Source organism: Hippoglossus stenolepis, chromosome 2, assembly GCF_022539355.2.
Source record: "Hippoglossus stenolepis isolate QCI-W04-F060 chromosome 2, HSTE1.2, whole genome shotgun sequence".
Classification (NCBI taxonomy): domain Eukaryota; kingdom Metazoa; phylum Chordata; class Actinopteri; order Pleuronectiformes; family Pleuronectidae; genus Hippoglossus; species Hippoglossus stenolepis.
In genome coordinates this window covers 21547004-21565381 of record NC_061484.1, presented here as the reverse complement: position 1 = coordinate 21565381, position 18378 = coordinate 21547004, and the positions used below count along the sequence as shown (strand labels likewise).

The 18378-nt window shown below is 43.8% G+C and overlaps 1 protein-coding gene across 3 annotated transcripts in view; it reads left to right on the top strand.

The window, feature by feature from the left end:
- znf827 (zinc finger protein 827) overlaps positions 1-18378 on the top strand; it is a 66868-nt gene that overhangs the window by 27526 nt on the left and 20964 nt on the right. For all 3 annotated transcript variants that reach the window (XM_047342239.1, XM_047342237.1, XM_047342235.1), the window contains exons 5-6: positions 5667-5945; positions 15986-16228. In XM_047342239.1, coding sequence (XP_047198195.1) covers positions 5667-5945; positions 15986-16228 — 522 coding nt within the window. The remainder of the gene's footprint in view (positions 1-5666; positions 5946-15985; positions 16229-18378) is intronic.

Sequence of the window (18378 nt, the reverse complement as noted above, 5' to 3'; positions counted from 1 at the left end):
AGAATCGACTAATTTATTGTCACCCGTCTTGTGACATGTCACTTTGTTGTTTGTGATTTTGGAATAAGCAACAAAGAGGAGACATTTTTAGCATAATAACAAATTCCAATCATACTATGAATGACTGAGAGGGCTTGGAATCTTCTGACCCTGAGTTCTTCTTCTGACTTATAAAAACTAAGGCTTCAGTGGCTTCATGCTTCCTAAACGTTGCTTTGCCAGTGGTCAACAGGGGATGATATTTTTTGGTATTCATCAGTTTAAGTGCACCTTAGGCTGAAACGGTGTATGAAAGCTTCCACCACCACGATTGACAGAGGCAGAATAGAAAATGCACATAAAAAAATCAACTCAAGTACCAATGAGCATTACCAAAGTCATGACCTAAAATGGAGCATTTACATAGTCACTATTGTTGTCAATAAATGCTCTGGTTTGAACTGTATATTTTATTTACTTACTTCAGGATACCTAATTAATATCAGATTTGTTGTCAAAGTACGGCTGTCTGCACCTCAATATGTGATGAGAAAAGTTGTCATATGACATGGATATTTTTTAGCTTTATAACATAATGATGCAGCATTTCTTTAACGAAAAACAAACATGACAAACATGCTGCTCCAAGGTTTTCTAGGTTCAAACTGTGTTTAGATGCATTCCACCATGTTGCAAAATATCAAAGTGTAAACCTGGAGAACGGCAAGATTGATGGAAAAAGGTTGACTGAGGTTCAGCGCCGGGGTCGAGGCTACGGCTGCCACTCTTCCACTTAATGCTGTGTAATTAGATTGAGATCTTGAGTGAGGATGGGAGGAAAAAACCCTGGGAACATTAGATTAATTAAAAATTTATGCATAATTCATAATTAAAAAGGAATTCATAATTTGAAATGATTAGCGCCCTCAGCGCCATCCTGTGACCCCGCCAGGATGCACAGGGATTGGGCCGGCTTAGTTAACTCCCCCTCGATCTTGCACGCCCCGGCGCCACATGGATGCCCCCTGGGTGCCAGTTGCACTTCACTCACAGACTGCAAAATCAAGACCGGGCAACTCCCAAAGGAGCCAAGATGGCTCCTCACAATGTCAGTCCAGTGTCAAGTGGCGGACATCTTAGTCAGGGCATCATTCAAGGACAATGAGGGAGGATATAAAAAGACAGGATGAGAGGATGTTGAACTTGAATGCACGATGATGGGTTTTAATGAATGCAGCTGCTTTGATCACAAAGTTTTCCCTTTGTTGGGTGGGGCGGAGTTAAAGACAGAGGGTTATGAAGCTGGTAAGAACTGGGCTCAGATCTTGGCGAGACTTACCCATGCCACAGAGCAGCCTGGGAGGGAGAGGTGAGGAAGTTCCTCCTGGGACCTCTAGACTCTATTTCTTTTGACCTCCCTGCCAACCCAGATTGAGTGTGTACACGAGCAGCTCATCCCTCCTGCTCTTACACTGCTGTCTCAGTGCCTCAATCCCACAAGGCCTATGAGGAGGAGAAGGAGAAGGGGGTTGTACAAAAAGCCAGGGAGGGAAAGATGAAAAAAAAAAACGATACAGATAATGTGACAGCAAGTGAGGGAGAGGGAAAAAGAGGTAAAGAGGGAGTTGCATGGAGATCCCCAGGCATAAAAAGCCACTGAACTCTTCCTGACCTCTGACATAATAAGCATATCATTTTTTGGGCTGCCCTGCTTTCCACTGTGTGTTATACTGATACCCTTTGATTTTTATCCTTGCACGCTGACACAACCGTTAGCTATCCAGTGTGATCCCCATTTTGATTCAGAGATGAAAGCCACCGAGGCACTTTGAAATGCACAGCCCCTACCCTGTGCCCAGTGGACCCTGAGTTAATAATGACAGTGGGCACTGCTCACCCTCCAAACGCCACCCCCCGCCCCCCCGCTGCGGTGACACAGGCACAACGAGCTTGACCCTGGCTGGGTGTGAATAATTGGCATGCAGGGGGTTGTGGGAGGTGTTGCATCTGTCATGATGCTTCTGCAGTTGTCTTATTTATCTTTGTCCTGGGAGAGTATCTTGCATGCCATGCTTTGATACAGTGAGATGAGGCACTGGTGGAATTTTAATACTGTACATGGAAAACCGGCTTTTAAGAGAACATGTGTATTTCCCTCCATTATCATGTCATTATCTGACTTACTGCTGTATTTGAAAACACCATAGTTTCAGCTATTGTATGTTCAAGTGTAGAGATACATTGCCTTTAGTTTCATCTCTAAGTTGACACTCAGTACTTTGGATGCTGATGCTTTAGTTTTGTCTCTTTTTGAACATCTAGATTGAATCTGTAATCTTATGTCCCTCGCTCTCCAGCTCTGCATGAGCAGACACAGGCAGGCCTTTTATGTGTGACCTCTGGTACATACATCCCCACTGCAGCCATCAGTATCATTGTCCAGTGTCTAGCACACTGTCAGCTATTGTTGGGTTCTCAACCTGCCCCACGTAGTCCTGTGCATTTTTTTTCTTCTCTGGGAGAAAACAGCAGCCAATTGTCAGAGGGTGAGCAGGCCAGCGTGACAGAGGTGGAAAGCTAATGAAGTTATTTGACGGCAGCCCTGGCCACGGAGTGAGAGGTGAGGCGGAGTGGACAAGCACCTGGCAGCGAGACGGATGAGGCGCGAGAGAGAAGCGCGGCGAAGGGGAGAGAAACGGGGGAAGAGAATGCTGATAGAAGTAGCGTTGGTGGCAGATGTCAGAAGGGTGTTATAACATGGAGACAAACTGATAGCATCGTCAACCCTGAGCTAGAAGCGGCTTTACAGTATCATGAACAAGGAGCTGACATTGGCCTGGGTACGGACTCAGCACAGGCAGGAAGCTCAGAGAAGTGAAGCCCAGTCACCCAGAGATGCCCATCTCCTCCTCAGATGTGTGTTCACTACACAAGATGAACTGCCAGAGACTGAATGCTCAGGATGCTGTTGTGATTGTAAAATTCTGGCCGAAAAAAGACGAAAGAATAAGCTTGGCAGTGTAGGCTGAACTTTCCCTCTTGATTCTGTGCTCTTGCTTTTTGTTATTGAGCCATCAGCGTGGAGAAATAAAAATAAAAAAAACGTGCCCATTGGATTAGCCTACTAAATAATTCATTGAGCTCTGTAACATAGATTCTGAGTGGAAATACGCTCTATTTATAGCGACAATCCAAAAGGTCAGGGAGTGTTGTGACTTTGTGTGCGAGTGCACGGCCCGGGGTTGTTTTTGTTCTCGTGAGGCTACAGAGAAGAAGAAGAAACTGAGAACCTGTGTGGAGTCCGTATGTATCAGTGGCGCAGCCCAGGGTCCGCGTATGATTTGAATGCAGCATGTGAACTGTTGTATGTGGCCACACAAAGTGAGGATTTGACCTAAGTCAGTAGATATGTGTGTGTCTGTGTGGGCAGTGTGTTTTTATGTGTGTTTGTAAGACGGTGACCAAGTGCGCTGTCCCTGTCTGATCCGACATGGCCCAACACGCTTCTAATTAGAGGACGTCCTTCCAGGTGCTGACCAGGTTATACTTAGCCTGCCCGCTGACATCTGACGGTGTGACATTTCCAGCTGGTGCCGTGTGCGACCCTGCGCCACTGCCCCTGAACTTGAAGGTCACTGCCCGCCCGCCCGCCCCCCTCCTCCTCGCCACCGCTCATCCGCTTCCTTCTCCCCCTCTTGAACTACAGCCCCGACCTGCCATGGAGTGGCACTGTGGCATCATGGCACCGCATGGGTGGTCAAAACACAAGCACCTGTCCCCTTTTCGTGCCCTGTATCCCCTGTCCCCGAGGCCTCTATCCCTCCGGCATAGATCATCATTAATCAGAGGGGCCAGAGTCGGCACAGATTGATGATGCGAGCAGGGGGTGGCAGGCCTGTGGCGGTTAGAGATGTTAGGTGAGACGTTGGGGTGAGGAGCCGAGTAGTTCTCTGCTGGGGCAAGAGGAGACTGGACAGCAGTCTGCCCAAGAGTGATAGCCTCTCATATCCATGCCCTGTGTGTCTGTGTGAGTGTGTAAGACAGAGTGTACATGCTAGAGGGTACAAATTTTTTGAAGTGTCAAGGGTTGCGTCAGAAGATGTGTATATGTGTGTGTTGGTGCCACAGTAAACTTATATTAGTTTAAATTCGTTTTTGAGCTATTATTTTTTTTATTAATGAACTAGTTATAACTGCACAGCTCTTAGAACCTCCTCGCCTGTGGTGTCTGTTGGAACATCAGCAAATGCAAATTTTCATATTTCAGATGATCAGCATGACCACTACCTTTTAAATGACATGGTAATATATTCTGATTTGAGGAAAAATAACCCAGAAGTGCAGATATTATTATTATTATTATATGGCAAATAGATTGTATTTATAGAGCACTTTTCCAGTCTTGTTGACCATTCAAAGTGCTTTACAGTCTCATTCTCATATTCACACACCATTCATACACACCAAGGACACTTCGGAATGCAGACTGAAGGAGCTGGGGATCGAACCACCGACCTTCTGGTTAGCGGACAACCCGCTCTACTTTCTGATGGGTGGCTTTGGAGGGGTTTTTTCAGTATCATATGTGATGTGAGCAGCAAGGTTCTGCTTCTTGATTCTCGTGTGGAACAGTCCAAATCACGTCACCACTGCAGATACAGTTGCATCTATATCTCACAAGGGATAACATTTGGGATTTTACACACACACATACACACAAAAACCCTTCTTCTCTATGTCCATTCTTCAAAAGAAGATAATAATCAAAATGGTCATAAAACCAGAATTTTTTAAATCTCTATTGTACCATTTACAATTTTTACATTTAAGCTATAGCCTGTGTAGACCATCATTTTAGCACAGGGTGTAGTGGAACGTGCTGAGAGACACAAAGACACGCGCTTGCCCTGCTGTTCTTTTCTTGGCGGCTATCGGAAGTTGCTCCATGTCTAATTATTAATTATTCATCTAAGGCGGATTAGATGTGGCCCAGTTTCTCTTGAAGATGGCTGTTGAGCAGGGGGATACATGTGACAGTTCACTCCCTAACCCAGGCTACACACTGTAGAGATGGCAGATAAGGCTTCAGGTAATTGCTAGTGCGTCCAAGAGAAGTGCCGGAATAATTTCACGTCCTTCTGTCTGAAAAGGATTTGGAAGATGTCAGAGGAAAGAAAGGAAGAATAAAGTGCAATGAAGGGAATGGGGAGAAACCCAGTGTGAAGGACAAAAATAAAAGAAGAGGACTCGGGAATTTGTCGCCCTAAAGAATCAGAGAGAAGGCCGTCAATAAGGCTGCAACCTGCGTTTGGCAACAGTGGCCACGGTTGCAGAGAAAGGCTATGAAACCCCACAGTGGCTTACTTTGTTCCATTTAATTAATTTTTTCATGTATCATGCGTAATGTTATTTTCACTGATATTATGCAGACTTATGGCATTAAAGTTTAGATGATAATGTTGTTTTTTCAGTTAGCACCATAATAAATTGATATATACTTACAAGTTGAAGGAACAGTAGTATTATAACACAGAGAAGCAATGAAAGTCATTGCTGACATAAACTTATTATACACCTTTCAGCTTAACCTTGTTTCAGTGATTTCCTTCTCCTGCCCTCCCTCCAATCTCTTCTCTTCAAATCATTCTTTCATTACATTTCTTTCTTTTACCTCTTTCTCACTGCAGCGGCCAACCAGAGGGAGACGCTCAAGTCTCCATTCCACCTGAAGGAAGAGCCCAAAGTAGAAGAAGCGCTGAGCCCCAGACCGTCCTCCCGGTCCAAGAGCCAGGTCCAGCCAAGCTTCCCTGCGTCTTTTTGCCAGGATGGATTGACGAGGGTTGCAACGGCCATAGAACGCCCAGGGCTGCTGAAACTAAGGGAAGGAAGCCCAATGGCTAAAAACAGCTTGCTGAGCCAGGATATCAACATCAAGGTGGCCTCTGAGCTGCTGATGAAGCTTTCAGGTAGGCTGCCTACTTATCTGTGGATTCATAGTATTTCTGCTATAAAGGGGAAATACAAATAAGCCTTGTAGGTCCCGACATATGTCTACATAATTCTTTAATTAATTTAAATCAAAGCCAAACAACAAATCATTGCTCTTGAAATTGTTTGTGTCATTTTCCTCTTAGTTCTGCAAACGTACTTGAATGTGTAAAAACTGTCAACATATACAGAAATATTTATTGTAAAGAGTGGGCCATGCATGCCCTGTTATTTGAAATGTGTTGGTTGGCTGTTATGAGTTTCAGATAGGCCAGTACTAGCTCAGGAGGTTGGCTGTAGGCCAAAGGTTATGTCACAGACTGCCATCAAACGGGTTCTGTTGTTTTCTACCATGGTACACCTAACCATGCTAGAATTGGGGGCTTCTCAAAGGTGAGCAAAGTGTACCTGTGTAGGAAAAAACAAATATGGTGGAATAGATTTTTCTCTCTGCTCCCTCTGCTCTAGAAGGTGGCTGCAAAGACTTTGTAACTCCTGTGATGATATTCAGGTCACTTGTCTTGACCCTTCATTTTCTCTCTACCCTTCTCTGCATCAAGTTATTTCAACTTTAGAGAACAAGGGTGTTTTTTTGTCATTGTTTTCTCTTAAGTTCCTTCACAAAACAAGATGGACAACTGGCAGATAAAATACTGTATCTGCTTGGTTTAGGAACGCATTCCCTCATTTTTCCTGCATGACGATTTTTGACCGTGTCTCAACCTGTGCGGACCACTCTGACATCATCTTGTGCATCATGGTTTAGTCTTGTGTTGCTCCTAGATTGAGCTCAACAAGAATGCTGGTAAAAGTCCCCAGGCTCTGACTCCAGCTTCATATTTAAATTCGTAGCACATTGAGCGTGCATTATGTAGATCGCAACTATTGCTTTACAATTACAAAACACTTTGTGTCATTGCTACATAAAGTTTAAAGCTACGGCGTATTTTAGCCTACAACCAAAACCACTATTGAGTGCCAGGTGTAGTTCAAGTGTGTTATGGACACACTGGTGTTTGTCCACTGTGGGCTGCTGAAGTGTATCTCTATCAAGAATGACATTTTCTGAAGTGTGCATCGCTATGCACAGAGCTGGATTTTATGAAAAAAGGTTTTCCTGGTATATCAATTAATATAAATACATGCATGCTGTTCACTTTTTTTCTGAATGAACAAATATTTTTAATATTTTGGGAACTTATGAAATAAATAGACTGATTTTAGTTTAGACAGTTACTACGCTAGAATTGTGCAGACATACATTTTACAATAAGACACTATGCATCTGCCGTATTTAAACCACAACGCAAGTGAGAGTCTGCTGGTGGCGCAGGGGGGGCGTTGCTCTATCCGCAGCTCTTCATCCTGTGCCAGTGTGTGTGTGTTTTGTGTGTGTGTGCCTCACAGACACCTCACACACCGTTTGCCATTGTTCTCTCTGGGTCGACTGGTGTTCAGAGTGACTCATGCTAGCTGTGAGCGCTGTGGTACTACACGTGTGCTGCTCCACTGCCTGCCCCCAGGTCACGTTTCCCTGTGTGCGTGCATGTGCTTTTGTGTGCGTGTCTGACGAAGACAAAACTGACATGATTACTACTTTAGAACAACACAAAAAAACAAGACATTGGCCTCTGTAGAAAAGAGGAATTGAGAGAATGATGTGGGCAGTGCATAATTCCTCTGCTGTACTACCTCTACCTATTTTCTTTGTTTCATCACTGTTATACTTCAGTCTTGCACTTTTTTTCCGCCATTTCCAATCCGTGCACTGACATTACCCTGCCAGTTCATTTGGTCCTCAAGCAGCATGGCCAGCATTTATCCCCTCCCATCACTTACACTAACTCTGCAAGGTTGACCTAGGTTAGGGAAAGATGCTGCAGCGTTCATCCATCCGCTGGCTCCCTCTGCCCCCTCACACAGTCCTTGGAGCGCAGTGCCGTCAATTGCCATGGCAACAACGGGGGCGGTAGATGGAGAGGGCTGTCTAGAGTGACAGCCTTGACAAGAGTCTGGACCCTCAAATGACCCTGGGGGGAAGGGAAGGAGAAAAAGATGGTGAGGAGGAAAGGAGGGAGAGCCAGGGAAAGGTCAGTGCCGTTACAGTCACGTGTGATTACGGTCATGAGGTTCAAGGGCATCTACACTGTAACCTCACTCCGTCTCTTGTTAAAGGTCGGACCCAGAATACAATAACCCAGGAAGGATGCTTAAATAGGGAAATCATACAGGAGTGCAGCCCATGCATTTTCTTTGTTAAAAACATCACTCTACTGTGTATTTCGTCATTCTTGCTTGTCGGTACAGCAAATGGACACAACCTAATTAAATTTCTGCTGCTCATCCTTCCCCGACCATGGCATTGGACAGTCGGAGCAAGTGGGGTTGTCATCATTACTGCCCATTGTGCTGTAACATGAGTTGCATCATCCCTTTAACTAGGTCACTTCTTCTTCTTTGCGTCTCCTGCTCTCTCTCCTCTCTTCCTTATCAAACATTGGTTGGTCGTGTTGAGTCGCCTTGCTAACGCTACCTCCCCCACATCTGTTTAAAACCAGGCTGCTGGTGTCTGGGGGCTAATTACGCCAGGCTAAATAGTCCCTGGCGCCAGCGGCTAACGTGTCCTAGCAGATGGGCACTGGTGTTGCAGGGCAAGGGGAACATGGCGTCACAGGAAGGGAGGGGGGAGGGGAGGTGCAGGGCCCTAGGTGGTGCCCTGGCAGACTGGCATCGTGTGGGTAACAGCCGCGCCACCCACTCACCATCCAACCACCCTCGCTATAGGTGTGAAATCACACTTCTTACTCGCTTAACTCGTTCCTCATTTCTAAGGGAACAGGCCTTCCATCTCTGAGGACATTTTACAGGCCCCCTCCCCTCTGCAGCGCTCATTGTAGATAATAAAAGTTGCATCAAACTATTTTGACCACTAAGGAGCAGAAATGACCTAAAACCAAACTGACAGCTACACATTTTTTAGCTCATGAGGATCTTTTTCTTTATCACAGAAAACAACAACCTACTTACACAGAAGCAGAGCAACATTTCTGACTGCCATTCAAATGTAGGCTTGATACTAGCTTATGCTTTATTCCTGGTATGGATTATCATTTCTAGTGATAGTGGTTCTTTATCATTTTATTAATATATTATGTATTATATGGTGTTAATATAACTGTTTTGTTTGTATCTGTGTGACAAAGCAAAATGTGATTATATTTTCCATTATAACTTAACTTCAAAATCCAACTAAAGGATTAATTGTTGTCCTAATTTTGCTATAATACTTCACATTGCTATAAAAACGCCTTCATTAAAACACAACAGATAAAGTGGCAGGATGTACAGAGACACTATGCTGCAGCTGGATTTCTTTTGGTTTGCATCTGTTAAGCCATGCACGATTTCCTCAAGCTAACCACAATGAATCATGGTTCATGGTGGCTCTGAGGTTTACTGGCTACAGGTAGATTAACAGTTTACACTGCCTACTGCCTTCAGGATTCAGTCAACAGAAGTGCAAGGATTTCCTTAAGTTCAAAACCAGTTTAGGATGACTGCTACAGCTTATTGACGTTGGTATTCTTCTTTAAAAAAATGTTGTTATACTTTTGTCCACTTATTGTATTAACATTATTAAGTATTATTACTGAATGTAATTGTCACGTCCCTATTGAATGGGGAAAGTGGTTTCAGACTTTTATAAAACCTACTCTATTCCCACAAAACCTTTTTATCCCAATGATGGCTCATTAAAAGCAACATTTTCCAACTAATTTCAAACAGCCAGTTATCACCAAACAACAGCATCCTGCCTTTTAATAGTTTTTGCTTACATGCTGTTTCTCTACTACTCCTGCTTTTGTACCATAACAGTAAGCAAAGTTGAAGGTAAAGAACCTTGTTTGGTGGTATAAATGGTTGTGTTCTACAGTATCTGTTATATTAATCTTTCTTTTAAAATGATCTTTGTAGCTTTCTTTGACTTCCATGAGATAATCCTTCCAACAACTAAATAAAGAAAGCCCTGAAATAATAGTTATAAATATATATAGCCTTTTCCCTTTAAGTTTGTAACAGAAGGTAATGTGCAATTGTCATGTTACATTCACTTAAAATGATTCACTATTTACCCAGAATGGCTTATCGCTGCATACTGTCCAAGCTGTTCATTATTCTAATTCACAACACTGGTATTACTGTACAGTCTTACTTTATGTTAAGCTCTACACAGCTCTGAGAGTGTCCTCACCGTGCCCCCTCAGTGTGACCGCTCGCTGACCTCTCTTACTCCCACCCTCCCTACCTCCATATTCTGTCTCACTGGCTCTTCATCACAGCCTATGGTTCTATTTACAGAAATGCAGAATTGATTCTGTTATCACCCTCTTACTATATATGTTTGTTTCCTGGGTGCCTTTTTCTTTTTATATATGAGGGATGGTTGACAGAATCACTTGCTGTCTTTTGTCCCTGACCTTATATGATAAAGTTTTTGTAGCCTTGGATCTGCCCTGGCTTGTGCCAAATGCTTTTTGTTTAGGACTGCTTTATAAGGGCCATATCTGGCTCCTTATGGGCTGTTTATCAAGCGCGTCACTCTGAAGTCGGATGTAGCTGCAGTTTGCAACCGTTGGAAGGCTGAACTACTGAGAGCGAGCTGGTCGAGGATCAATTGTAGCAGCAGCTGTCTGTGAAGTCTGCAGGCAAGGCTGCTGTGGCTCCCACATGACATGCAGTCTCCACACTGCAGCCTTTGAAGCGCCTGAACTCTTCACCCCTGTCTGAGCAGGTCGACTAGAGAGCAGGAGAATAGAGAGAGAGAGAGAGAGAAGATGGGGGCTGGGACAGAGAGATGTAGAATAACAGAGCAGTGAGAAGGGTAGACTAGGATAACAGGAGGTGGAGAGGTTGTCATTTAGGCTCTAGCCATTCCTCATCCTTCTGTCCTCCTCCAGCTCATCACTCTCATCCCGCTTTCTTCTTTCCTCTCTTACCCTCGGGTGTTCTTTTTCTGGCACTGTTTGACTTTTTTCCCCCCTCTCTTTACCCTTCCTCTTTGCCTCTCCCTCCGTCAGCCTCCCTCACTACCTGTCTGCCCAAGTTTTTGCTCCTGTGCGGTCGATGCCTCAAACCAGAGCAATATATTGACGTAGCACGCATTAAATTACTAATGGTATGTGGCTTTTTGTGTGTAGTAAAGTTGCAAATCTTTTCATTCCTACTGTATTTTCTCAGCGACACATCCACACAGATTCAAGTAGACACCTGAGGTCGTGAAGTTGATCACTAAAAACGAGACATTGCACGAAACCCAGTCAGTTTCGTTTTGACTCAAAACTTGAGTAGTGTTGCATCTGAAGTTATGTGTAGTGCATTTAGAGAAACTCTGCAAAAAGCTCACATCAGTAAATCTAGTAAAAGTGTGCAACATGGTGGCCATTACATACCTAATGGAGCTCAAAGGAGCTTTCGTTTAAAACTATTTGCCGTATTCGGTTAAGGGTCAAATTTGGTCAAAAGATTTAACCCACTTAATCCAAACAGATCTAACATTTGTTATTATTACTGACGCTCATGCTGTGCTACAGAAATGGGATCCACAAGCATTTGTTTAAGCGGAGACGTGAAGCTTAAGCAATAAAGCAAAACCCGACTAAAGCCATAAGTTCACAGTTTATTTACCACATTAGCGACGCCGACAGCCAGGAGAACAAAGATCTGTGCATGTGTATTTAATCGTCACACCTGCTCTTAAATTAACAGAAGCAAGTTGAAGCAATTCACCGCTGAAACCTTTGGGAAAATATGGAATAAGGCCCAGAGGAGTTTTACACTCAAAGTTTTAAAAATTGGATTTAAATAGAACAATACACCCCAGATGGTCAAAGGAGACTATTGTGGGCGTTGAAATTGTAAGTGACATTGGTAAGATATGTATTAGTTCTGCTAGTTACATTGGACAATGCTTTTCCTATTCTCAGACAAGAGAACAGGCAGCTGAACTCTGCTGAAGACTTGCAATCTGCTGCAAGATTAATACTTTACTAAATCTAGGCAACATTGTTAAAATGTAAAATAAAAAACCCTTCCTATAATGGTATGGTTGTCTCTCTGGTTTTCAATATTTCCCAAATATTATTGTGGAAATGGCTCCTATCCCTAACCCTGTTTTTTTTTTTTTTAACATAATATAAACCTCCATTTTTCATTTTTTAGTGGTACTATAGCATTCATCTAAAAACATGCATAACTTCATAGTCTGCAGTTTAACCTCTTCACTTTCATGAGAATCTTTGCTGGAGGAATTGGAGCAAGACTGACACTAAAGAAACACTGTGATATTTATTGAGAAAGGGCACAGGCTCTTTTGTACACACACAGACACACATTCCTCCTGACCTGATTCAGTGGCCTAATGGCAGCTGGTGCACCGTTGAAGAGGCTTCTGCACCAGAGGAAATGACAATGAATGTCGCACAGACCAGTGACTGTATATATAAATAGATGACGTATTTACACCTCCCCCCAATGTACAAAAGTTGAGCAAAGCATGAACTGTGGTTGCAGACAGGACAAGAACTTGTTATGTAAACCTAATAAGTATGTAAAAGATTGCAATGTGATTTGTTTTGCTGAAAGTAAATGTATTTATATGTCTCCTTACAATCATGAGCTAGATCTCATGGGCTGTCAGCAACTTAACCAAGTAGTTTTGTTGCCTTTAAAGAAGAAAACCATGAAAATAAGAAACTTATCATACGCATAACAGTTTGTTAATTGAGCATGTTCTCAGGTACTGTGTTCTCTCACTTTCCCCCGACATATCCCAGATACAGGCACTACCATTTTGCTTTAGGGACATAGTTTGGAGCCAGAATCTACAAAACAGTTATCAGGAGGTGCATTCAGGCTATCAAGGTCCTGCCAATACATCTGCCCATCCAATCGTTTGTCAGTCTCAGCTGTCGTCTCACTTGGTTTGTACAGCATCAAATAACTAATTAAAATCAAACCTCAAAATGACAGAAAATCAATTTCAGGAAAATGTATTTGCCGTAAACTTTAACTATGTCCTTTCCGCAAATATGGAGGGGGCATCCAGCTCCAGGGGGATGTTTTAGCCTCACTTTTGTGGCGCTTTTATGTCATCCATTTATTTATATATATATATACAGTCATTGACGTATACACACACACACTCTCTCACATGCAGACACACACAAGCTGGATTCAAACAGATTGAGCCTGCTTTTTATGCCTTCAGAACATAAGGTCATGGCCTCGAACAAAAAGCCATATCTAGTATCAGTGTGCGAGTAAGGCCATGTTTTCATTTATTGTTTTGTGACAAGTAGACTTTTGATCTGGCTCTCTGCGATGTGATACTTTTAATATGGAGCCGTGTGTTTACGATTAAATAGTTTCTCTCTGCCTCATGTGATCTCACCCTAATGGCTCTTTGGGACGTAAGCATCTATCCCTGCACTGCAAGCTCAAAGTACATAAAGTGTCCTCTGTAGTAAGTGCATGTGTTTTTGCGTGTGGCACTGTTTTTTTGCAGCTCAGCAGTCCACTCATCCTCTGTCTTCAGGGTGGTGATCCAGTGATCGAAGCTTGCGTGTCCCTTGGTTGACCCTTACAGCGCGGTGCCCCCTACCCCTCCGCCCTCCTCCCTCTCTCCTCCTCTCCTCTGCCCCTCCATCAGCCTCTTCTAGGTTACTCTTGGCCAACTCTGGCCACCTGATTAAGGGATTAGTGGGGCTGATGGTTGTCAGTGTCCCCACATGCTGGCTCCTACCAACAGACCAGCCACCTGCACCTAGGGGAGGAGAATGGGGGGGAGTTCACTCTTTAATGCATCCACATAAACATTATAGCACACTCATGCTGAAGTAGCTACTGCATGTTCACATGTGCACACGATGTACTTGAAGTTCTGTCTCGGTGTTTCACACTAGACTTCTTAGAGCAAAGGAGTGGAGAATGCGAGGGGAGGGGCGGCAGGGTTAGCGCAGGGTTACTGTCTTGTATCTCCCTCCCTCTCTCTCCCGCTTCTGCAGCTCTTTCAACCTCCCCCCTGTCCCTCCTACTGCCCCCGATGCCCTGCCAAATTCATATATCCCATAATCGTGCTGAGTCGCCATGTCAGCAGCACTGTATCAACTGCACTGCTTTGTCTTGCCCCCGCTTGTCACCACAGAGACACTACCTCCTGCCATCACTCCAGTCAAAGATCAGCTACCTTGGATATAGAGATGCTAAAGGATGTCCCAACCAAGTTTTTTTTTTTTCTTTCTACAATCTGATTTATTTATTTTTCCCACATCACAGCCTAAAGCACCCCCTTATTTAAATCTTCTAAATTTAGCCATTAGAGACCATTAGAGAACCAGTACCTGACAGCTCAGTCGTTCTCTGCATTAAGGAAATGTAGCCTGCGTCACAGTTTTTATTTTTTAATACTTTCCAGTATTTTTTCACGGTGGCCCTTAGTCTTGTGTATGATTTTCATATAGAGAGGAAAGTGTTTGATTCAGGAGATCAGCTCGGGACATTCCTTACAGATGCAATCTCCCTCTCAACTATTTTTAGCCTGCTCACCTTTTGAACCTTTATGCGAAGCAAGTCAACAGATGTTTTCAAGCCTTTTCAGACTGTTATTTATCAGTGCTGAAAAAACCCTACCTGGGATCCAACACTGGGCTACACATTCAACAACTCCACTTATCATAAACATAGATCGATGGCTGCTTAGTTAACATGTAAAGTGTTGTTGTTAGCATCATTTCTGTTTGCTTAAGTGACCTACATGAGCTGCTGGAGCCTTTCCCATGCGACTGTGTGACCTCCCGGTGCCCTCTTGCCCTAATAATCACACAGCTAGATGCTAACCGGCTCAGCTCGGCTTTAGAGGCACTCTCATGTGTTGGCTGTAATTTGGATTTCCCTTTTTTAGGTTTAATTCCATTCATACAACTTCTACACTGGATTTGATTTTAACATTTGAGTGATAGTTATTTGATTATCAAGAAAAAGATGATTTATTTACTCCCTCAATCTGCTGCACTTCTGTCTATCCTGAATGAGAAATCCAGATCAAGGCTGTAAGGATGGAATTTCGATCAAACGTCATCCTTTTACTTGCCAGGGGCCGTCTCCAGCGACACCAATTCCCCCTCTTGTTTTCTTGTACTGAAGTTAGCATGCTAAGCAACTAGCCTCGGCCAGCTTTGCCTCGTAATTCCACTTTGTAATAGTGAGTCAGACATGAGAGGATGAGGAAGTAGTGGTGCCAGGAGGGTGCATTTTAACCTCTTGTCTTAACCCTAACACAACGAAGGCTTAAGCTCTTGGCAAGTGACCATTATTACCACCGCTACCCGCTCCCGACTACGTAGAGAAAATAAAAACAAGAGTCAAGACTATTGTTTCTTCACTAGGCTGGAGATGGCTCTGATGAAGTTTGATGCTGAACTGCAAAAACTTATATTTTCTTTAAAGCCATTTACAGCAAATGTGTAATTTAGACTTTGACCTGTTTTAATAAAACTTGTCTTGTTCAGGATCTGCACATCTGGTCGGCAATTTGTAAAAAAAAACATCAAATTAAGTCTGCACTTGTTTTGCAGGTACAGTGCAGTCGTTTGTGTTCAAACCATCTTGCCGTCATGCTACATGAGTTTCTGAGATTAGATGAACTATAAGTTTACATTCAAAAGAATTAGCATGATTCTAGTGCCTGTATTTCATTTAGCAGAAAAAATGTAAATTTAGCAACTAATAAAAACAAAAGATTTCAATAATGTGCAATATAAACTGGTAAAACAAACAGTTTGGTGTAAATTAGTTGATTAAAGCATCAGTATAAATTGTAGTGCACACAAGCTGAAGTTGAAATAGTGAACACGGGGCTGTGCATTTGAAATGTTCACACTAACCTCTCATCTGTGTATTGGTTGAATTTCTGATCAGACTCTAACCTGCGATTATTCTCTTCTTCAATCACATTCTGCAGAAAACAACAAAGATTCCCAGTACCAGAAGTTGAAAGTAAAGGTGGAGCCCATGGAGGTGGACCCGCCCCCGGCAGAACATACCCCACCTGTCTCTCACCTGCTGGCCTTCAGCACTTTAGGGGCTTGTGAGAAGAGTGAGCCAATGAGTAGCCTCCCTGAGACGTTGGCCCGTCCCCAGAAAGATCTCTTCTCCCAGGACATATCGGTCAAAATGGCCTCAGAACTACTGTTCAAATTGTCAGGTATGTCCCTACAAGACGCATATCACTGTCGGGCACATACTGTTCTCTGAGCGAGCACACACACACACACACACACACACACACGCACACACACACACACACACACGCACATGCACAGCAACATGTCATCTCTTCCCCTACAGCACCGCAGTGTAAACCTTGGACAGGTTTTGATGCTCGACTATAAAACCTACATGTTTCCATTTCCGTCCTCTGGTGGCTCTGTAGTAAAGCCAAGGATATATAACATGTAATGACATCCTGCTTTTTACCTGTATGGCCCTGAAAGTGATACTGAGGCAGCAGACAGCTGTTTGTATTGCTAGATTAAGACAGAGCTTTGAGGAGTATCCATCGGGTCCCCCAGAGAAAATGCCCAGATATGTGTTTGTGTGTGTGAACAAGTGTGTGCGGGGTCGTGGGTTGTGACCCCAGCTCTGTCCAGCCTCTGATTGCTTTGCTTAAATGCAATATAGAGAAACAAGCTCATGTTAAATCTCTTTTTCCTCCTCTTGCTCCTGTACATATTCACAGATTCACACATTGACAGTCTTTCTTTCCCACACACTTACACACTCGCACAAGGCCCCTTGGGGAGTGGTGTCTGCACAAATGCCCCCCACTCCCCTCCACCTTCTCCTCCTTTCTCTCATTCTCTCTCCCTCTCTCTCTCTCCCTTGACTCGTTTTCAGACATGCCGGCTCAAGCACACTTGGCTGCACACGCTCTCCCCCTGCACTTCCCCTCCTTCCTCCCTTTACATTTCTCCCGTGCGGCATCTCCATGGCAACGTGGAAAGAGACCTCTGTCCTTGGCGAGCAGTGTGACGGAGTGGGGGTGTTCAGGGTAGGGGGGTGGTTTGCTGGGTTGTAGCGAGGGGGCAGAGGATAAGAAAGGTAGAGAGGGCACTGGGGTTACACAATATGCCCACCCAGGGAGGCCAGGGCATCGCCAGCCTGGCAACAGCGACAACTGCCCCCTTAGAACTGGTTCTGAATGTGAGGGGGGGGCTGGAACAGAGTGGGCTGCTGTCACACAATGAGCAATCAATATGAATTACCCAGAGCAGTAGGACCTCAGAGACACATCAGTGGCAAGGTCGCTCTGAACACTGAGATGGTTGCAGCTTTGAAATTCACTTCATTACATCGCCTTGAAACTCACACATAGCTTCATTCTCTGGCATTTTGTTTAGTACTCTTTATATCTGAATACTGAAATCCAATGGGCTGCACTAACATTAGCTGGCCAACTATTAGTAATAGTGGCTGATTTTACAGTTCTCACTTTACTAGCCACTTCGAAACCTCTTAAAATCAGTTTTATTAAAGAATCAACCACTGTGAGAAACCAGAGATGTCCGATATGTAACAGTCTGCTGTTTTTGACGAGCCTCAGCGAAACTGGAGCTCAGGTAACTTGCTTGGCGTTAGCACCTGCCATCACTGGCACACAGAGGTGGACTTCTCCCTTTCCCATTTACATACGTGTCATTACAGGCGCATGCAACACAAGCTCCATTTCCACACTTGCCTTGTGTGTTAATGGATAATGCAGCCTCGGCTTTATGTGTGGCTATGACCCTAAAACAGGTGTGATCTGAGGTGCCAGGAAGACAGGTGTGAACACTGCCCGTATCGTAAACCTCAAAAATATCAAAAATTTCTGGAAAACACAAGCAATCAACACTTTTGGCTTCAGTCCTTCTCTCTCACAGAAACACTGTTCCTGAAGTACCTCAAACACAATGTTTGCATTTTTATTCTACGTCACCAAATAGTATACACATGTCCGCATACTGGCTTGTTTGGTTTGAAATGGTACGACAGAACCGACACCATTGTTACTGTGGCTACAGCAGTGTTTACAGCTGATAAGGACGCCTCTGGGTGAAGGGGGTTGGGGTTTCCGACACTCGCTCTAAGCGGTTGACCAATCACAAAAGAGTGGGCCAAATGACCAATCAGAGCAAACCCAGCTTCTTGGAAGCTGTCCAAGATTTAAAATGGAGCGTTTCAGACAGTAGGTTAAAAAAAAAAAAAAGGAGGCGCAAAATAATGTGTATTTTGAACACTGCAGCATGTAAACCTATTCTAGTAGGACCCCAAATTATAATTATGAACCAGTAAATGGCCAAAATATGGGCACTT